The 23,118-nt window shown below is 40.7% G+C and overlaps 1 protein-coding gene across 1 annotated transcript in view; it reads left to right on the top strand.

Moving 5' to 3' along the window:
- si:ch211-186j3.6 (neural-cadherin) overlaps positions 1-23,118 on the top strand; it is a 238,052-nt gene that overhangs the window by 153,399 nt on the left and 61,535 nt on the right. Inside the window, 3 exon segments of the mRNA XM_054614523.1 lie at positions 11,610-11,737; positions 17,752-17,879; positions 18,364-18,487. Coding sequence (XP_054470498.1) covers positions 11,610-11,737; positions 17,752-17,879; positions 18,364-18,487 — 380 coding nt within the window.

Here is a 23,118-nt window from a genome sequence, read left to right as displayed (position 1 = left end):
ACTGACCTCTGGTGTTCTAGGTAAATCAGATTATGGATGTTCCCTTCAATAAATTTACTTTCTCCATCATGTAAATATTGTTTATTAATCCCCCCAAGAATAGGTCACCCCCATAATAACATACTGTCCTACTGAAACGATGAGATTGCCCTGTTAAAAGTCTCTTTCGCCCGCTCCGCTCTGTGGCACACCCCCCAAATGCATCTGATGGAATCCAGCAAACGTCAACTTAGAGTGGCTCTTCAAGAAAACAGTCCTCAAAGTACACACCCTGGCACACAAAGACTACTCACAGCAATACAAAGATGCTCTCAACAATGCTCGTTCCACATAATACTCTTGTCTCATCCACTCCAGCTACGCTAACCCCAAGATCCTTTTCTCCACAAGCAACCTTCTCGAGCTAATGGACAATCTCCTCCAACTCCTTCACAGTTGATAATAGTAACTCTTTCCTGTCATTCTACCAAATAAATAATTGAGATCTTCTTCAACCAAATGGCCACTTCCAGTCCTGAGTCACCAATGATGCCCGCTCCCTCAACATACTTATTCTTACTTGACTTCAGTGCTGTCTTTGAAACCATCAATCCCTCCATCCTCCTCAATCGCCTCGAGTCCTCCCCCAGCATCACTGCCCTCCCCTTGTTCAAATTATACCTCTCTATCCACCACCAGTTCATCAGCAATAAATCCAACCCTCTCTCAAGGTGTCCCCCAAGGTTCAGTGCTCGGTCTCCTACTCTTCATGCTCTAAATATTTCCCCTTGGTCACATCATACGTCTTCATGGCCTCAATTTCCAGTGTTATGCCCTTTAACCCCTCTCACCAGGTATAATCACTGGACCTCGGGGGAACAGGGCCTTCTCCATTGCTGCCCCCTCCTTCTGGAACTCTCTTCCTTAAAGTGCATTTGAGTATCTTTTAAAGGCCTACACAAATACAATGTAATAGTAGTAGTAGTAGTATTAAAGCTACTATTATGGTAATTCATAATTATAAGGCCTTTAGTTTCCAAAGGAATTTTAAGATTAGGACAGCCATCTTAGTTTACAGTTCAGGGTCAGTTTGTTTTAAGCTATTTTACACATTTCCATGCACGAGGCTGACCCAAATTCGCAGCACAAATTCGCAGCAGTTCAAAGAACAATTGTGTTTCATTGATCAATACTCTACATATACAATTTCATGAGGTTAGAGTATAAGAGTGTAACCTTTAAGTGATCATAAAGGGTAACCTATGACACAAACAACCACAAATGTACCAGTCTAACTGAGTCGCTGTTGTCTGCAAAACCCTTCTGATAATTATGTAACTTTTCCGGAACTTCGTCGACTTTTGGCAAATCAGCCGTTCTGATTTCTCAATGTTGAGTCTGCTGTAAAACTGATTTACAGAATGCCATTCAACTATGCAACCAACCCTCACAGCAAACTCTATTTGCATGCTCATTTACCTGGTCATTATCATAAGTTTGGCTTGAAACCACTGTCAACTACTTGCGTTTAGAATAGCTAATAGGCATTTACATTCAACAACAAAGCAGGTACTCCGGCACAGTTGTTTGTATAAAGCTGCTTCCCTATCACAACGCTTACAGTGATATTTAATACATGAGCAGTTGTAAGTCTGTAACCATATTTTTTAATTTTTATGTCTCCATATAAACCTGGCTGCAGAGATGGAAGGACAAAATAGAGACCCACGTTATTAACATGTGGCTTGAGTCCAGCATGTGTCAAGAGAAGATTTAGTTGAGGAAAATGTATTCTGTGTATTCTCTGGGTATATTTTTGGCCCATAAGTTCCCAGGTAACACATTTTTCACGTGTGACACTGTCCTAGCTGCCCCACCACCTGTCTGACAGGCATTTGCTTTGACATTGTCACTACCACCTGTCACCATCTCCTCAGGGGATGTTTCCCTAGTGGTGATATGATCTGTGATATACTTACAGGAGGTATTTATACCTGGATTGGATCAGTTAGAATTATTGTGTGGTGGAAAGATTGCAACTTCCAGTCGTGCCAGATTTATCATTGTTTACTGCATAAAAACACAACTTTCACAAACTGTTTCCCGGTGGTAACAACAAGTAGAACATATGGGACTATTTTTTTGGCGTCCTCTGACAATGTGGATACATGCAGAGAGTATGGCAGTCTAGCTGGATAAAATCCCTTCTATCAGTGAAATTCACAGCAATGCAAATCAGCTCAGATGATGATTTCAGTTGACACGGATATGAAGCCTCTGGTTCTGCTTGGGTTTTGAGAGGGGTGGAGCGATGTAAAAATAAACTGCGATGTTGGGCGATTTTTAGGAAGACATGCCGTCTAAAGCAGGGCTCCTAAAGACGCGGGGCTCATTGGCTCGATTGCTTTTTAACCGAGAAACCACCGTTTCATATCACATTGCCAGAAATATCAGTCAACTGGAATGGTGGATTTGGTAGATTCAAAGGTCTGGACCCAGGCAATGATTGAGTCTACTGTGCACCGTAATGTCAGCTGGCAGCACTTAAAACTTCATGAACTACAATTTGTCTGTTTTACACTTTAATGGATTTTACCAAAAAGGAAAAAATGTGTGTGAGTTTAGGTACTGGTAGGAGTATTTTGTTACCTTCAGACAGAGTCTAGCTAGCTGTTTCCCCCTGTTTGCAGTCTCTATGCTAAACTACGCTAATCCATCATATTTATGGTATAGACCTGAGAGTGGTTTCAATCTTCCTCATATAACGTATATGCATAATTACCAAAACATTGAAGTATTTCTACAATAATCTATTTTGCATCTCTGTGTTGGCCGACTATTCTTCTATTCTAAACTTTTATTATATTTAACATATTTTTATTGCATTTTCTGAGAGTGTAGAAATGGGGGAGGGAGCGAGAGAGGTATGACATGCAACAAAAGTTCCAGATTTTATTCATGCACTGTAACCTCGGCTACCAAAACACTACATAAAAAATATTTGGAATGAACTAAATATATATTTTATAGAAATGTGTATTACATCAATTCTCCCAAGTCTTGCACTTGTGCCGGTTGTCAGAAATAGACTCTGGACACCACATACAATATAAACTGGCTCACTTAGCATCAAGATTGCCTGGCCTGATCAGCAATGTCACACTTTAACCTCAGCTGTATTAGTGAGATTGATTGTCCCGGTAATGATTTGTGTCCAGTCAGATCAACACTAAATGACAGACATGGCTTGCAGTGTTTTACCTACTATGAGGTGCTTGATCAAACACACACAGTACTACCTTCTCTCTCTCACATACACACACACACACACACACACACACACACACACACACACACACGCACACACACATGTACGCAAAGACCACCAGCCAGAGGCCAGTGCTTGTCCAATCAATAGACAAATTAACAAGACAAATTAAATTTGTGTAATCACAGCACCCTTGCAGAATAGAAAAAAAGTTGGCCCTTGGTGGGTCTCTTAGGAATCAGCGTGTGTGTGTGTGTTTTTGCTTTTTCTACCCTTGAACCAAAAAGGAACATATTCTCAGCTCTTTTAGATAGTTGGATATAAATGGAAGAAAAAAGGAATCTAGCAAGCAGCAGCGCGCAGAGATTCACTTTGCCATTACGTTCAATTTCCACGGGGCTGTTTTGTAGCAGTAGCCCCCCCAGCTTAGCACTGCAACAGCTTTTCAAATAGGAAGTGCTGCTGGATGCAGAGATCCAATATGCGTCGGCTCCGGGGCTGGCTAGCTAGCTGACAGATCGTTTATTCAAGAAGCTCTCTGCTCTGCACTTGCTGCATTGCCTGCTGATTTGTACACAGGATGACTTCAGTGGGCATTTGAGTATATGTGACTGCTTGTGCGTGTGTGATGGGGGGGGGGGTGTATGTGTGTAGCCGTGTGATTTGTAATGCTGTTTATGCAGTCCATATGCTCTTGGTTTGGCTCCTGTGTATCCTCAGGCAGTCAAAAGGACATTTTTCATATTTAAGAGTCCCCAACTCTGTGGGAGTTCAAGCTCTACTTGCACACAAAGCATATACTTTTACACACTCTCTCTCTCTCTCCCTCTTTTCTGTCTCGTGTAGGAGGAGGTAATGAATTACGTATGAGTAGCAGAAAAGAACCCTGGTCGTGTGGATGTGCCCTTTAAGAGCAAAGTCTTGTCCTAACCCTAGTACACCCAGAGCATTTAAAAGGCATGCCGGCCCCTATGAAGATGTTCCCATTTGGCCCCCAGCCCGCTGCACTCCCAGCTAGACTTTCCAGCTAGCTAGCCTCAGTTTTTTCTTTCATCCATTTCTGTTTGTATGTCCACGTGAAGCTCTTTCATTCAGGACAGTTCCATTTAACTTTACCAGAGCTACAACAGTTATAGCGCTATACACAGGGACAATAACCTGCATGTTTTTTATGTTGCTATAAGGCTGAGGGATTTTTTTTATAGTTCTACTTTATAGTTGAACAAATATCTGCGAAATGAAACTCTTTCTGGAAATCTATCCATCCTTTTAAGTCCGTCGTATATCTCGAAATGGTTCATCTGATCTGCCTTACACGTAGGGGTTGGTTCACCACAGCGTAGCTACCACAGAGTCACAACCAGGGTCGCAGTAGCAGGGCTTTGCAAGCAGGGCCTCGCTAACAGGGTGTCCGCACCACTGCGTCGACATTACCGCATAGCTACCACAGCGTAGGGCCGTTGTGAAATCGGTAATCGGTAAAACAACTCGTCCGAGACCAATTCCAATGAACTCAAGTGGGATTCATGCAGTGAGAACATATATTTCTACCAGATTCTAGGAAGTCAACCAAAACTTGAGGGATAACAGGCTGCCTGTGCAGGCATTGGTTAAGACGGACATAGGTAAATGAAGGTTTAAATTAGCGGGAGATGTCTGACTTCAGATGACTGACTTGAAACCAAATATTTGCTTGGGTGGAAGAGAACATTCAGTATATGCTAAATAAAGTCCCCACTGGCGGAGAAGGGATTTCTTACCACAGTAGATCAGTGCTGAGGCAAATCGTTGTCCCTGCTCCTCCCTACAAGCACCTCAGTAAATATAGTTTTTTATTTGGCCAGCGTTCATTTGTGCACTGTGAAACCGAGCCAGTTCAAACAGAAAACAAACAAAGTATCAGTTTGCTGTGATTCGCACTAGTCAAACAAACTGTGAAAGCACCCTAAGGAGTTGTCTGTTTATTTTCTCCGGTTTACATCTTATTTCAAGCCTGTTTTGCGCAAGCCTAAATTAGCATCTCAATTGATATCGCAGCTAATATCAATTACTGATGTGCCTTGCTAACCAAGCTAGTTAGCTAGAGCAATAGTTAGCTGCTAACTTCGCTTTTCCTGGTACCTGGCCCCCGTCGAGCCTTGCTCCTCCACAGCTCCACCTTCTTGTCTTATTATGGTCTCTCCTGGTTCCTAAAAAAAACAAGATGGCAACGACCAAATTGCCAAACTTGAGTCTTCAAAGCGTTAGTGCACAAACCAATCGCTGACATCAGAGTGGCAACATTCTTTTTCTTTTTCACAGCCTATGTTCCAAAGCTCTTTTGAAGTGTTTTTTTAAACTGTAGTTACCAAATGTTAAATAGTTAATATAATGTGAGATTTTGCCTTGTTTTCTGAGCAGCTCTCCTCTCAAGTTTTATTATACATGGCATAGTCAACTCTTGGTTTAACATCAAAGCCCTACATCTACTTTCACATCAAAAAAGCATTTATTTTGAAGCACATACATGTATGCGAGGATTAGCAGCCGCAGTTTAACACATCAAAATAATCTTACAGCTGTTAATGAACGGTGCAGAGCTGAAAGGACTTAAATATTTCATGGTGGTGATCGGTCCTGTCTGACTGATATCAGATCTGGTCGATCAGGTCAGTATCAGGCCTGATACGGATCCAACAGATCAGATTGGTGCACCGCAAGTGATGCAGCAATCCCACAAATTGAGCTGAATCAAATGTTTGAACATCAGATCTCCTTTTGTTTGTTTGTTTGTTTGTTTTTTTTCTCTCCCACTTGATGTTGAGAAAATAAAGTTAATTGACACACAGGCTTGTTCAATTTGGTCTTTTTGACGCTCTCCCTCACAGGGTTCCTTTTACATTTGTTCAGACGTCTGCTAAAATATTTACTGTGTGTCCCATTCGTTTACCCTGGTTGAAAGGGTTAACAATAATAGTTTTGATTACTCAAGTTTGACTCATTTTTATAACTGACAGAAATTCTCTCTCTTGCCTTCAGTACCAAATCTCATGGTTTCTGGATAATATAAACACAGCTCTTGGTAAAAATGTGTGCCCATATCTGCCCGTTCCAGATATTTATATTTATATTATGCATTTATATTTATATAAAATATATATTTAATTAATGTAATAATTTGGTTTCAAATGATTCTGAGTTTGAAACAAAACATTTGTTTTAACTCACACAGCTTTTGCTGCATGTTTAGCTCATTAACAAAAGTAAAACAATAAAAAAACAATAAAAAAACACTTGGTTCTTGGTTAGAGGACTGCAGCGTATACTCAGCTCTCGCTTCCTTTGCTTCCTCCATCTGCTTTCTATTTGTCCTCCCTTTGATCCATCATCATGTTCTCCTCTACTCATCACCTTCTGTTTCTCCCTTTCGCCTTGTCTGCATTGTTCATTTCTCATCTATTTACCTCACAGTCCATCATCCCACTTGTCCTCTGCCATCTTGTAACTTGGCCTTCATCCCAGCTCTGTGCTCAATCACACTCGCTCCTAATCTCTCCTCTGGTAGTCTCCACTCTTTTCTCTTCTCATCTACTCTTACTTTCTATCCCCTTTCCCTCTCTCCTCCTCCTTTTTTTCCCTGCCATACTCTTGACTCCTACTGCTCAGAACTGCTCACCCTTTGCTTTTTTTCTCCCTCTTCTCGCCGCTTCACTTCTTCCCTCCTCTCCTCTGAGACCTCTGAAGTCTTCATCTCTTGGTAAAATGTCACGTCAATCATGACAAGAAGGCTCCTGAGCTGTGCCAGACAATCAACTGGTCAATCTTCATTTTAACTGGTTTTAGGTGCTTGAATGTGTGCGTGCACGTTTCTGCACTTGCCTACACTTAGCACACGTGTCTGTGCATTTACACATTTACATTTACAAGAATATCTGTGGAAATGAATATTTTGTAAGACTTATAGAGGTGTCCTTTGCGGCTGTGAGTGTGCGGCCAGTTTCGACATGTCTGGCTGCACCAGTGCGGATGTAAAGAGAGGGTTGGGTGAGATAACGTTGGCATACATTGAAGTTCAAGGATGAGGGAAATTCCCCTGAGGGTGGGGAGGGGGCAGCCTGTAGAACGGACATATAAAGACTCAGAAGTGTGAGATAAAGAAGAAAAACCCACAGACGAGATGGTAGGGGGACTGAGGTGATGCCTAAAGATGACAAAGTATAAGTTAAACAAAGGAGTTAGGCTTTGGATTGACCTGATATATTGAATTTACTCTGTTCGCTTTGATCAATTGACTGGCCTGGCCAATATATTAAAATGAATTGGACAGTTCTTGAAGTACAGCAGCAACTCATCTTGCAGCTGGAGTGGGCTAAATCAACCTGGAGGTAATTGAAGGAAAGTTGAGAGGAAAAGAGGGGGTAACGACAAACTTACACTCACTGTTGCTTGAAAAACATCCTTTTTTTAAAACTTATATTAGAGGCAGCATAATGAAGAATGGGGCCCTCATCACAAAGGCACATCCCAGCCTTGACAAGGCAATTAGAGAAGAGCAGCATCTCGTGTACCCACCAACACCTAATTTCCTACTTTTTGTACCGGCTGCCTGATTGGCTACATCCCAGGTTAGACCTTCATCAAAGCTGTGAAAGCTGTGAAAGCTGCCCACGCAACTTCTACCTTGTCTAGCATTCACCCCGCAGGCTGCTTGCCAGATCTGTGTTAGTTTGCCTATGGAGGAGCTGCGGTGATGAGCTGAGGCCTTCAGGCGCTTTGTGTTGAAGGTGGTGCGCAACTGTCACACCGTCAGGATACCTTGTTGACTGAATTTTTACGACTTACCTGACATCCCGTACCAGTCTGCTGGCTTAGCATCCTTCTCCTCCTCCCTGTTGGGAGCACTGGAGGCCAATGAGGATTTTGATTACGGAGCCCAGCACTTGCCTTCCCTCACTGACCATGAACTCTCCTTTATGCCTATCCACCAATTCCTACCTTTTTAGCGCTCATTCAGGAAGGGAATCTAAAGATAATTCTGGTGAAACCAGAACCCACGAGTTATTCATGGTTCCTGGCCATGGTTCAGCTGCTGGCAGGGAGACGTGGACGGAAAAAACGTGGCAGCTCTTATGTCGCAAAGATGCACTGCCTCAGCTAGATGGTGTGATCCTTAACCACTCAGAGATTGGCCAATGGTTGTGGTCCTGGCTGCTGAATTGGAGCGCTTAGTAAAGGTAGGGTTACTCCCTGCAGTAGGCCCCTCTGAATCCTCCCATGCCAGCGAAAGAAAATGCTGGTTTAAATCTGGAGCAGAACTATGGTCATACGGCTGTTATATATGGCAAATGCAGACGGAACAAACGGTGTACAAAAAAAATCTTCACAGCTGCACATGCGCCCGGGGATGAATTCAATAGGGACAGCTCTTAGAGGGCTACGCCTCTACTCATAGAATACGGAGTCACATACGTAACTAACATTATCTGCCGTACATTTACAGCAGATGACCCTACCTTTGACTGCATTCCCCATTAGTAAACTTTGCTTGTAAGAAATGATCTTGTTGTCTGATTTCCTAAAATGTTGTCTGTAAACTTGAGTCATGTGAGAGGTCATGGAGGGGACAAGCCCTCAAATTAAATAAATCATGAAGGTTTTTTTTTCTGCTATTAAACATAATAGCGTTTTATTTTTTTATTTCTTTGAAAGGAGCACAATGTAAAAATGTCAGTTACAGTGAAAAAGTTATTGAAAGAGTGAAGCGCGGCAGGAGGTAAAAAGAGAGAGACTGGAGATGAAAGAACTGATAGGCAGACTGACATTGCGAAACATGCAGCGAGAGGGATGACGAAAGCTCAGCTGAAGAGACATAAGAAGGGAATTTGATTCTTGTCAGCTTCTTTTTACTCTCTACTTCTACTGAATTGAGCATGAAGACAAGTGTCATAGGGCGGGAGTTAGCGGAGCGCAGGAGTTTTATCTCAGTCTTAATTATAATTCTAGCATATACTGTAACCGTTTCAGTTTGTCAGACTAGGAAAAAAGTGCCAACGGGGAGTCCTCAAAATTAAGCATAAGTACAAATGCTTTAGTGGGAACTGAATCCCTAATTCACACAGTGGGTGTGTGGGAGTGTAGCTTCAGGGTGGCAGTGGGGAAAATTAAGAACAATGAGCTATTGGACATGAACTGTGACAGCCTATTATTGTTTTTAATTGAATACAGCCAACAGAGACTTACCACAGTTTTGACATAGGCCTTAATTTCATAACAACATAAATACAAATTACATTAATTACAAGATATTTTTGGGAAGTCACTTGAGTCACAGTTGAATTTTTTTCACATCTCCTGAAATTGAATGTAAACACATCACTCTATTTGACTCAGACTTTTCCATACATTCACTTTTTGTCATCACTGACACAGAAAATAGTGTGGACTAATGGAATGGTGGAGAAGTCCTTAATTTAATGGTCAGCTGCATGATAGTCGTGTAAGGAAGACTTCATTCAACTTAAATGATGTGTGCCTTAGGCATCTGTGGCAGATGGGCAATAACGAAGAAGAAATTTAATTACAATTTTTTTTATCCATCTGACTTCATGAAATAGACCCAGAAGAATATTTGAGCACTCTATGGAGACCAGTAGAGGGAAAAAAATAAAGGACACCCTATTTGAATTAATTAGAATTTCAAGTCTAGAAATGTCTCACTTGTCTTTGTGGTGGCAAAGGTCAGCAATGATTGAAACATGACTCCTGGGAAGATACGCAAATGTTCTCTGTTTACATTGCGATGCTTACGCATGTTGCAGTGAATTTATATTCAATTAAATCAAGATGACTTTGGACAGTTATTATAATTGATTAACTTACATACATACAATTAATATGCGCTTAATACTCATCAAAACCATCTTTGTTAGTCTTTCTGCTGTTCCAACAATAACCAACTGTGGTTTGAGAGTTTGAAAGAGAGACTCAGCAGAGTAACCACTGTAACACTTTAACTGTTTATCAACCCTGTTTTCCGTCAATTTTGTGGCTTTGAATGTGAAACACCTTGAAAAACAACAGAAAGGCATACTCATCTACTGGCTATGGGAAAGAAGTATATCGCCTAATTTAGAGTGTTTTCACTGTCTTTAAAAAACCTGCACTAATTTTGGTTGGAAAAGATATTAGAATGTTAGGAGTCTCTGATCTGATAAGGCTGCTGTAAATAAAAAAATATATATTGTCAGTACCACTTCCATCACCCTTTAAGTGATACCAGTACCAAAAGAGTACTTTATTTGATACCAATAATGGGTTACTACTGATAACGCTGACCCCCGACCCAGGGTGGTGGGATCGCTTTGTCGCTGAAGTGTAACGGCCAACCTGCGGTTCCCTTCCAGGTTAAAACTGTTTGCCTTCTCAGCACTGTTTCCTCTGTTAGCATCGTTAGCTGCAGCCGCTCAGACATCCCGGTGTTCAGAGCCATGTGCAGGCAGGCAATCCCGGCTGTATGGGTTGTAGCTTTTCAGGAAATGGGGACAATCACACGTGGCATTGAATCAAAGACTGTTTGCATTGATTGGCTGCGAGTAAAAGCATACAAATAGTATATTATTTCTACTTCGATTATTTGTTTTATGACTGGAGAAGTCTTGATTCTACTTAGTACTGGGTTATTTCTTTGGATACCTTACTGCGTACCAAATCCCAGACCTAGTTCTGGTAGTCTCTAAATACAAGCTTCTGTGGCGTGAAACAAGTAGAATACAGTCAAACACATATTGTATAGGCAGATACACTAGGATCCTTAGTGATCAGTGTAATGTGTCTGAATGAACTTCTGAAGTTCAGCATGCACGATGATGGATTGCCGCTGCTGGTTGGCAGACATGCGTTTCCATAATTACCTTACATATGATGGGGAGCACACGAGCAGTCTTAACCACTTCATTAACTTTTAATTTGCCATTTGAGTAAGTCAGAAAATAGAATGTAATAACTTTTGTCTGATGTTTGTTGACTGCCATGAGATGTGACGGAAAAACTGCATCACAGCAAGCTCCGTGCAATAATCCCCATTAAAGCTAATACACAGAGATGATATCTGGCAAGTTATATACACACTGTCAGTCGGCACTCAGTAATATGACACTTAAGTCACCACTTTACCCTGGCATGTATCATTTAATCACAATGGTTTTCAAAGCAGTTTTAGAGACTTCAATACATGCACAAACTATTTGTAATCAACAGCTTCAAACCAAAACTAAATGGCGTCTATAAAAGCTTGATATTTCTTAAATCTTATGATTTCAATGTAATCTCACCAATCCTCCCTGTATCTCTCTTTTTCTCTCTCTCTCTCTCTCTCTCCATCCAGAGCTAATAGATGGGACCCCCACCTTGAAAATCAACCATGGCTCTGGCACAGTTGTGCAACAGTTGCCAGGCAACGTGAACGTGGCAGACAGGCGGTGGCATCGGCTGGATGTCCGCAGCAACAGCAAGGTTGAACTCCTATTTAACGCCGACCACCGTTTATTTAGCTATTTAGCAAATGAGCTCCAAGTGTATTCACACTGAGCTGTAGTGGCAGATGACAAAGCACTAAAAACAAGAAATGTTGTCTTGCATTAAGATATTTTAAATAGATGTTAGCTTACCATTTAAATCCGAGGATATTTAGTTTGTGGTTATCTAGAGCTGTCAATGAAGAAAGTTCAATTTCATTTCAGCTGTGAATATGTAAATTCCTCTTTATGTCCTTATTTGTGCATAATCAGAAGTATCACTTTCACAAGTAGAGGACACAAGCCTGATAGTGTACTTCACATGTATTGACTCTTCACTTTACACTTACTGAACATCCACCCACACCTTTGGCCTCAGTTTGACACCGACTCATGCAGCCTGCAGGTACTCAAGACAGAATCTGGGTTTCGGCAGCTGCATCATTGATGTGAAATTGTGTTTTTGCACACAACTTGAATGCTTCTCGAATACAGTGTAGAAGCATCAGGATGCATCATGAAAATGGAATCCAGTCTGGATGGAGACTGGATCCCCAGAGAAGACAACTCAAATTAAGTAAAAATTAGTGATGTGGATTTTGTCTGATATGTTTTCTTTGGTATCCTAGAGAATGTATCAATGAAATGTGACTCTCCTGCTTTGTATACAACATCATCCACTGGGAAAAAACAGTGTAACTTTTGGTTAATGGCCAAAATGCAAAAATGATTTTGTTACCACTCAACCTCATTTAAAGATACCCAAAACAGAGTGATGAACAGGTGGTGAGGTTGTTTTGAACCCACCATCTGTGATCTAGTGCAGCCCGGACTAAAGCTTTTTGTTTATTTCTTTAGTGAACACGATGCAAGAAATAAGTTGTCGCTGTAGTTTAGTTTTACATCTTGCAGGTACCATTTATGTAAACTAGCTTTGACCATTTTTATGCACAATTGTAATATCACCATTAGTTGAAATTGGTAGTAAGACCAAATATTAATGTTGACTTAAATCTGAAAACCAGTGACCAGGGAACGCACTAAACATGGATCATGGTCTGCAGAGCTCCCCAACCTTGGATCAATGATTAAACATTACAACTAAATGTTCTAATTCAGCCCAGTATATAAGTGATTCCTGACATTGCTGTGAACAATTAACATAATCACATTCTTAACCATTGTAACCTTATAGCTAATGTTCCAAAACGATATCATGTCATGAACAGCCCCATTCAGGCCCATTTGATACTTTTATTAGGGCTTCAAATGGGGAAGATGTCCGTTGTTGATTTAGTTTTGTAGAACTCTCTGCACTGTTAAGTGCAAGGGGAGACAATAGCGGTGAGAGTGAGACTAATTAATAACTAATGCAATGGCCCTCCTTTGACACCCTCTGCTCAGGCTCATTGTGAGAGAATTAAATTAGAGTAAAATTAAGCTAATCTTCATTTGACTGAGGACCGCTTAGAGCTATTCACCTCCAAGGACTCGCATGTAACCACTGCCTCATTGTGCTTGTCTCTCCTGAACATCAGGACGACAGTCAGTCAGGCTATTTTTAGAGGCTTTGTTGTAACCCAGCCTGAAAGCTTCAACCTCACAGTCTCACTCCGAGCTATGTATGCAGAATCTGTAGGCAACAGGACAAGATTTTAGTATTGGTTTCCGTTTGTAGTCCCAGTAGTATTGACCAATCACGTTTGAGCAGGTTTTGGTTGCATGTAGGTAAACAGTCAGTTTGGAGAGCAAAAGAAGGGGAAAGCATTGGGCGAAATGCAATCTTTGAACCCCGGGCTATTGTCTGACAATTATTTAGCTTCTTATAAGCTTTTCTTTATGACATATCTGCACAGATATTCAGATATCTGTTCATAGAGATTAGCTGTAGACTCTCAACCAAATTTTTGACACACGTAAGAGGAAGTCTTAGCCTAGATATCTGTTATTGGGATATCCGGTTAAAGCAGCTGTTCTAGGAAACCCATCCCAACAGAGATGTGGACCAATTCAGTAAAAGCGCCGGACTGAGTTTTGTCAGGACCAAAATAAAACCTTTTTCATATTCAGCACCTAAAACTGAATAATCACACCTATGTCACTCTTAAATTTGCTTCAGCTGGTGACTCAAAGTTCCCATAAATATTCCCAAACCCCCCCTTTCAAAGAAAAAAGACACTGCTTGCTCTACCTTAGGTGCAGGCTAACCATTTTAATAATGCCATCAGGAACATAACCTTGCCTCTAATATTCCCCAAAAATGTGTGTGCAATTGAGGTCCTTTACCAAACTGTTCAATTCACTGCCAAACAGTGTTTTCTGTGTCAGAAATGCAACAGTTTTCTTTCTTTGCTAAATTTTTCTTTTAGCATGAAAGGAAGTAATGGCTGTAGGTCCAGCTTCACATTGACAACACCGAGTGCATTTGCTCGTTATTGAGAACTGGGGCAGCCAGACAAATGCATGAGTGCATCAGGACTTTGGGTAACACGACAGCTTTATTCTGAATTTCATGAATACAATAACTCATTGAGACTTTTTTTCTTATTATTACAAGGGGGATTATTCTGCAACACAATGGCATTATTCTAAATCGCATGTGAGTTTATTTTTTTTTTCTGAATAGTCAGCAGCAGCTTATCCAACCTGGTCGTGTGACCTGGTTGGATCAGTGCAGAAGTGTGTGCTTGAAAGCAGCGAGTACAGAGCTGATGTCTGTACATTCACTCTATGATTCAGCAGCCAAGAATCTAGCCATGAGTGGGGGTTTTTTAAAAAATGAATCAAGACAGTTTAGCCATGAGTCAGATATTAGAGAACCAAAGCATTTGGTTTTGTCTGAAACAGTCGCTGTTGCTGAGACTTGTAAAGAACTGAATAATAATTCATAGTGTTAACCGTATCTGAAATGTTTAATCCTGCAAACAATCACTGTGCGTGTGACACCATCAACCTCATTGATGATCAATCAGCTGGTACAGCCTTTGTAAATTAGCTGCTGTTTCATGACACATTAACTTCCTGTTGTTTCAAAGTAAAATGAACAGCTTTAAGGGACAAACGTTTCTCTGTCATTTTACTGTAAAGAGATAAAAACATGCCTACACCCACGAGTAAGGTCAATTTAATGATTTTGTTGGCATAGTTTTGTTAGTACAGCGAAACGTACAGTTCAGTAGAACGCTCTAACTCCTGTTTCACACAGCTGTTTCACACAGCTGTTTCTCAGTCTTTAAGCAAGTCGCCGTCCAGGGACTCATCCTCAGTTGTTACCAACAGTGTAGTATCGCCTAGCGTATAATATTCTCTCCTCCATCTCCCTTTACTTGCTTGTCCCCTAGACTGCCTTTTTAATTTTTTTTGCACCTAACTTCATGTAAAGTCAATTCAAACCATTAAAACTGTTTTTTTGTTCCACTAGCAAAAAGCAGGACGTAAAACCCTGCAGTCTGATTTTCTTTTCCTGCATTATGTTTTTGGGTTGTCCGTCCGGCCCGCACATTGTTAACACAATATCTCAGGAACGCCTGGATCAACTGATTAGTCTTTGGAGGTCAAAGGTCCCTGTGCCCTCACAAAACATGTTTTTGGCCATAGCTCAAGAATTCTTATGCCAACTACAACAATTTCACACTAATGTCTAAAAGGATAAAATCCTAATGTGATGCCAATCTGGACGGATGTGGAATGCTTTTTGAAGGCAGACAACCATGAGGCGGTAATTCTAGTTTTTACATTTATTTATTTTCTTTACTCAAGGTTAAAATTTATATGAGTAAAACTTAGGCAAGCTGATTTATTTGGACGCATTGATTATGCTAATGATCAAATGCAGTGAACGTGCCCCTACTCATGAACAGGTGATATTCATAAGACTGAAGAGAGAAATGTACGACATGTACAGTGGGGCAAAAAAGTATTTAGTCAGCCACCAATTGTGCAAGTTCTCCCACTTAAAAAGATGAGAGACGCCTGTAATTTTCATCATAGGTACACTTCAACTATGAGAGACAAAATGGGGGGAAAGAATCCAGGAAATCACATTGTAGGATTTTTAATGAATTAATTGGTAAATTCCTCGGTAAAATAAGTATTTGGTCACCTACAAACAAGCAAGATTTCTGGCTCTCACAGACCTGTAACTTCTTCTTTAAGAGGCTCCTCTGTCCTCCACTCGTTACCTGTATTAATGGCACCTGTTTGAACTTGTTATCAGTATAAAAGACACCTGTCCACAACCTCAAACAGTCACACTCCAAACTCCACTATGGCCAAGACCAAAGAGCTGTCAAAGGACACCAGAAACAAAATTGTAGACCTGCACCAGGCTGGGAAGACTGAATCTGCAATAGGTAAGCAGCTTGGTGTGAAGAAATCAACTGTGGGAGCAATTATTAGAAAATGGAAGACATACAAGACCACTGATAATCTCCCTCGATCTGGGGCTCCAGGCAAGATCTCACCCCGTGGGGCCAAAATGATCACAAGAACGGTAAACAAAAATCCCAGAACCACACGGGGGAAAACCTCCTTCCCTCAGCAAGGGCATTGAAGATGAAACGTGGCTGGGTCTTGCAGCATGACAATGATCCCAAACACACCGCCCGGGCAACGAAGGAGTGGCTTCGTAAGAAGCATTTCAAGGTCCTGGAGTGGCCTAGCCAGTCTCCAGATCTCAACCCCATAGAAAATCTGTGGAGGGAGTTGAAAGTCCGTGTTGCCCAGCGACAGCCCCAAAACATCACTGCTCTAGAGGAGATCTGCATGGAGGAATGGGCCAAAATACCAGCAACAGTGTGTGAAAAGCTTGTTTCATGTTTGACCTCTGTCATTGCCAACAAAGGGTATATAACAAAGTATTGAGATGAACTTTTGTTATTGACCAAATACTTATTTCCACCATAATTTGCAAATATATTCTTTAAAAATCAGATAATGTGATTTTCAGGAATTTTTTTTCTCGTTTTGTCTCTCATAGTTTAGGTATACCTATGATGAAAATTACAGGCCTCTCTCATCTTTTTAAGTGGGAGAACTTGCACAATTGGTGGCTGACTAAATACTTTTTTGCCCCACTGTATGTGCAGTAATGAGAATACGCTTAATCAGACAGAAAGTGGGATTTAGGACGAGAATACTTAAATGTCCTTGGCCTAATATGTTTATTACTCATGTGTATCTAGCATTATCCAACGTATGAAGACTGATTCAGTCTTTTTTGAGATTATAACTTTAAATATCCAACATTAATATTGCAACTTCTGGGCTTGGGACTGTTCAACGTGTTACGCTCGGTTGTATTGTGACAGCACATATGGAAGCTTTTATCACAGATGTGAAAAAAAAAAAAACGTTTACATTTTTACACATGGTTGATACTGAATGCTAATGCGCTGTGTATTGTTAACCACAAGAGTAATTGTGATCATTTTTGCACCAATTGTTTTCGGGAATGATTAGGTAAGGTTACCAATGGACCCCCCCCCCCCCCCCCCCCAAAAAAAAATAAAAATAAAAAGCCTTTGCAGTCCATTAAAATACCCTATACTTTTGAAATAGCCGATGCCAGTATGCGCTGCATTGTATTTTGTGAAATACATTTTTTTACCATATGTCTGAAAAAAGTACATTAAGATGAATGTTTGATCTTTTCTTTACTGTAACTTTCGTTATTTCTTCTAGCACAAACAAGCCTATTTAAAGATGACATTTTATCCGAAATAGATTGTCATGGCTTCTATATAACACCCCGTCCTCTAAACTTGTAAATACACCAATTATTGGAACACGCTGGTTTGAGAATTTGTTTTTGTCGGTGTTGCAGCAGGCAGCAGCAGATTATGACTAACTAATGTAAGAAACGTGAGTCAGAGGGGCAACTCCCACTGTAGTGATGACGGTAAAAAGAAAGCAATACGAAGAACACTTATTATAATAATACGGGGAAGTAGGAGTATCTATTAATATATTTGGTTTCTATACAGCATGTCCTTGTTTGTGTGCTCTCCGCAGGAAGTGCGTTTCACCCTGGATCGCTGCTCGGGGGCGGCGGTGATGGAAATGGAAGGCCTGGGGAGCTGGTTGACCACCGAGGACCACTCCTCCTGCGAAGTGATAGGCGTTACACCCAACGCCGACAGGTACACCTGAACACACACATACATGTGCAGTGCACGCCTTTATGTTTTAGAAGACAGGTGTGACTTTATGTGTGGGGATGCCTGCCAGAGTGTCAAGGTTTAGCAAAGTGCTTCCAATTGGGTCCACATATTTACATGGCGCCAGAGGAAGGGGCCATAGATCTTCAAATTGTATTGAAATAAAAATGTTACAGGTATTTATAGAACCCAACATTCACACAATATTTCAGGAGAAAGTTTAACCGCAACCAAGAGCTGTGATAAAAAGCTTGATTACCAAAACTGCATAAAAGCTAAAGTAATGGCAAAAATGTCTCTAATGGTTTTGTGACATCTTATTTAGTTCCAATGATGTCTCTTTGGATTTACAAGTAATTTCTACAATTGTACCCAAATCACAGGGAATGGCAGCGCATTTATTATGTGAGTTGCTTGTAATTAGTGTGTGTAACGTGCATTTCCTTGTCTCTATGTGTGTTTTTAGACACCTGAACATGAGCCAGGTGCTCCAGCTGGGCGGTGTGAACGAGGACATCCCCTACATCTACCCTCAGCTTCAGCACAAGCACTTCACCGGCTGCATCCGCAATCTCATCGTGGACAGCAAGGTACCGCAACAATGACACACACCTACACACCTGTACAGAGCCACACGACCGCGAGCACACTTAAACCCCCGCCTGCACTCTGGCTGATAAATGGATTAATAACAGGTTTAAACATTCACAGCCATGTAAGAGGAAGAACCGTAACCTCAAAAGTTCTTTCAAATATTACACACGTGCCCTGCGAGAGCAAAATTAAATATAAACTTTTCCAGTCCCGCCAAATCTTGACTTCAATTTGAGACTTTCAAGTAACCTTCCACTCCTCTGTTGGAGTAAAAAGTCAAGGACTCTATACCCAACCATGACAATCTGAGCTCAACCCCAACAAAACCCAAATAATTTCTGTATGAACACAGGCCTGAGGTGAGATAGCCTTTTTGTGAACCCGCTGCCTTCTAAAGCCTCCTGACATTTTGGCTTGGCTTCAAATATACCTACAATGACTAAGTGAGAAAGGTTGTCCCTGCCAGTCCAACAGTATTGAGTCTTGCCTGACATAACTGGTATTGATAGATAAACGTCAAGGTCTTTTTAAACTGATGCTGACAGGGTAAGATGTGGGTTCCCTGGTAATCAAAAATCCCTTGGACAGATAAAATCAGAAATGAAATGCTGATATTTGAAATGCGTTTATGTCACGGCTCAAGCTAGGTAATGTGTAACTTATCACACTTAAGAAGCAAAACTGCCTCTGTTACTTGCTGCTAGAGATAATGTCTTGTTCTCTTTCTGCTTGCATTTGTATTTTACATCCTGATTAAGAAGTAAGTTACACCTGGTATAAAACGTGCTCTGCATTCAATTATGCTTGCAATCTGATCACAGGACTTTTGCATTCTCTCTGCAAAGCAGGCGGGGAGGGGAGCAGGACTTCTCATCTTTTATGGCACTTTCATTGGAGGCAGAAGCTTTGCTTTTGGTTCCTTTTGCAAGCTGTGCATGCAGCTGCTTTGAGCCCTGTGACAGTGACTACTTTGAATTCGATAACAGAAGAGTAAAGCTATTACTACTGTAGGAGTGGCTCACGCTGGACTCTTTCAGGGAAGCTAGTTTTTCAAATGATCTTGGATAAATGCATGCTCTTATTTTGAAATACGGAAATATAAGTGGAGAGTCAAAAGTACAGCAGCCTTGATGTGCTTTTTACAGCAGCTGAGCATGACTTCATCTAAATCTGAGTCACATGTTTTATCTAAGCCATTTCTTGGCGTGAACTAACAAGCCTTGTAGAAAATGATGTTTATAAAATTGAATGCAAACATCCATGTATAAATGCATCTGTAGCTAACTTCTGACCAAAACCTATTCCATATAATGAGGTCAGAAGCAGCACAAACAGGATCCAGTTTTTAGCATATGTGTGTATGTGTGTATCTCTATTGGTTTAAAAAATGTTCTTTGGGTTTAGGTGGTATCTCTTCCTCTTGTTGCATCATTGTAATTATGTAAATACTGATCACATATTCAATCTGACTTAAATCACTTAGCAACTTGTTGTCTACTTATATCATTTATCTACATTAACACTAATAATGCAATTGAGTTTCAAACTTATTCTCCATAAAAAATTCAGTAAACTGTTAGATTATATCTTTTTATTTTTGAAGCTTTGCTTTTGTACTGTATATGAGAGTGTGTTTTTGTGTGGCCTTGTTTTTTCCCCTCTTTTGCGGTCACCCACTCATGTTGTAGGACGCGTGTTTGATCCTACAGTGAAACAAGTTTGTATGTGTGAGCTAATAACAACCCAGGAAATAGGCTAATGTTGTTCTGGCAGTTACCTTCAAATAAAAAGTCCTGGGCAGGGCTGCCAATCAATCTCAGGGCTGACACAAAGAGACAGACAATATGTCATCCTCTCATTTAATTCACCACTTAACCTAACCTGCATGTCTCTGGTAATGTGGGAAGAAACCGGAGCCCTCACAGAAAACCCACGCAGACTCAGGGAGAACATACAAACTCCACACAGAGGGAACCCCCATCGGTCGGCAGGTTCCAACCCAGAACTGTCTACTGTTTCTATTCAGTAGATATTTAAACCTCTATTAAGATGTCAAATCTCAAGAATGGAATCATGAAAGGATATACAGTCAGGTCCATAAATATTTGGACATTGACACAATTTTCATAATTTTGGCTCCGTACACAACCACAATGGATTTGAAATGACACAATCAAGATGTGCTTTGAGTGCAGACTTTCAGCTTTAATTTGAGGGTATTTACATCCAAATCAGGTAAACCCTATAGCAATTACAACAAATTATATACATGGTCCCCCCTTTTGAAGGGACCAAAAGTAATTGGACAAAGTAACATAATCGTAAATCAAATTGTCACTTTTAATATTTGGTTGCAAAGCCTTTGCAGTCAGTGACAACCTGAAGTCTGGAACCCATAGACATCACCAGACACTCAGTTCCTGCTTGTTCCTTGGGCAGTTTCCCTTCAGCTTTGTCTTCAGCAAGTGAAATGCATGCTCAATTGGATTTATGTCAGGTGATTGACTTGGCCATTGCAGAACATTCCACTTCTTTGCCTTGATAAACTCTTTGGTTGCATTTGCAGTATGCTTTGGGTCATTGTCCATCTGCAATGTGAAGCGCCGTCCAATGAGTTTTGAAGCATTTGGCTGAATATGAGCAGATAATATTGTAACACTTCAGAATTCTTCCTGCTGCTTTTGTCAGCAGTCACATCATCAATAAATACGAGGGAACCAGTTCCATTGGCAGCCATACATGCCCACGCCATAACACTACCACCACCATGCTTCGCTGATGAGGTGGTATGCTTTGGATCATGAGCAGTTCCTTCCCTTCTCCATACTCTTCTCTTTCTATCATTCTGGTACAAGTTGATCTTTGTCTCATCTGTCCATAGGATGTTGTTCTAGAACTGTACAGGCTTTTTTAGATGTTTTTTTGGCAAACTCTAATCTGGTCTTCCTGTTTTTGAGGCTCACCAATGGTTTACATCTTGTGGTGAACCCTCTGTATTTACTCTGGTGAAGTCTTCACTTGATTGTTGACTTTGACACAGATACGCCTACCTCCTGGAGAGTGTTCTTGATCTGGCCAACTGTTGTGAAGGGGTTTTTCTTCACCTGGTAAATAATTCTTCGGTCATCAACCACAGTTGTTTTCCTTGGTCTTCCGGGTCTTTTGGTGTTGCTGAGCTCACCAGTGCTTTCTTTCTTTTTAAGAATGTACCAAACAGTGGATTTGGCCACACCTAATGTTTTTGCTATCTCTCTGATGGCTTTGTTTTGATTCTTCAGCCTAATGATGGCTTGCTTCACTGATAGCGACAGCTCTTTGGACTTCATATTGAGAATTGACAGCAACAGATTCCAAATGCAAATCCCACACTTGAAATTATCTCTAGACCTTTTATCTGCCCCTTGTTAATGAAATAATGAGGGAATAACACACACCTGGTCATGGAACAGCTGATAAGCCAATTGTCCAATTACTTTTGGTCCCTTCAAAAAATTCCTACACCGTTTACCTGATTTGGATGTAAATACCCTCAAATTGAAGCTGAAAGTCTGCACTCAAAGCACATCTTGATTGTTTCATTTCAAATCCACTGTGTTTGTGTACAGAGCCAAAATGATGAACATTGTGTCAATGTCCAAATATTTATGGACCTGACTGTATGTTTCTCCTGCTGCAATGAGGACATAGCAAGAGGCTGTACAAACCTTATAAACTTATGAGAGAAACCTGCAAGACGCGTGTGGGCGGACATGGGGATAATACATCTCCAAAGAGCAAGCAACAGTAGGCATACTGATGATAAATAATGTTGATAGACTTGTCCCGACATTGTATGCTTTCTTTTCTTTCTTATTTTTCTCATTTGGTTTTGCTCTTTTCGCCGTAGAAAGTGCTAATGTGTCACATCTGTTTTAAGGTGTGCGTGCCTGTGAAGTGGTAAAGGTAGATGACACTGATAGTCACGCTTGCTGTAACTGCGTACTCTGTGCGTGTCTGTTTCTATGAACATGTCTCTCTGATTTTACTAATGTGTCTTTAAATCTGCCTTTTTGAGAGGCAAGAGTGAGATCAAAATATAAGAAAGAGTTATTGGGTGAAATAAAACATTTTAGTACCTTTAAAAATATATATATATATTTAAATTCTAATGAAAATGCTTCCACATCCCAACCTGATGTACTGGCAAGAAAATGGTGTTTAGGGGAACCTCTGATTTTTTTCATTCGATATGTTTTGGCCAAAACATGCAAACAACCAGAATGCGATATTGACATTGTGGTGGTTCAATAATGATTTCCAAATTTCATCTTCATTTCTCTGCCACTTTTGTACGTTATGGTTGTAGATTAGTAAAGGGATTCATACAGTAGCATATGAGAGAAGAAATTATAACGTTCAAATTGCGAACTAACTAGAAACACCTGTTAAAAATCTATATTTTATTTAGGCCTTTTCAATGATGTCCAGTTTGCCTATATTTAGATTTCCATTTCGTTTTTTTTGTTTTGAGCAATAGATTGCTACTTGGGTTAGCCCACGCAACTGTTAGCTTAGCTTGTGGTACTGTAGCAAGCCCTTAAGAACTCTTACACTAACAGCAAGAATCTATTTGGACTTAAGGAATAGG

The sequence above is a fragment of the Anoplopoma fimbria genome, chromosome 2, assembly GCF_027596085.1.
Source record: "Anoplopoma fimbria isolate UVic2021 breed Golden Eagle Sablefish chromosome 2, Afim_UVic_2022, whole genome shotgun sequence".
In the NCBI taxonomy this organism is placed as follows: domain Eukaryota; kingdom Metazoa; phylum Chordata; class Actinopteri; order Perciformes; family Anoplopomatidae; genus Anoplopoma; species Anoplopoma fimbria.
The sequence above is the reverse complement of the archived record's forward strand: the minus strand, read 5'-3'. Positions and strand labels throughout refer to the sequence as shown.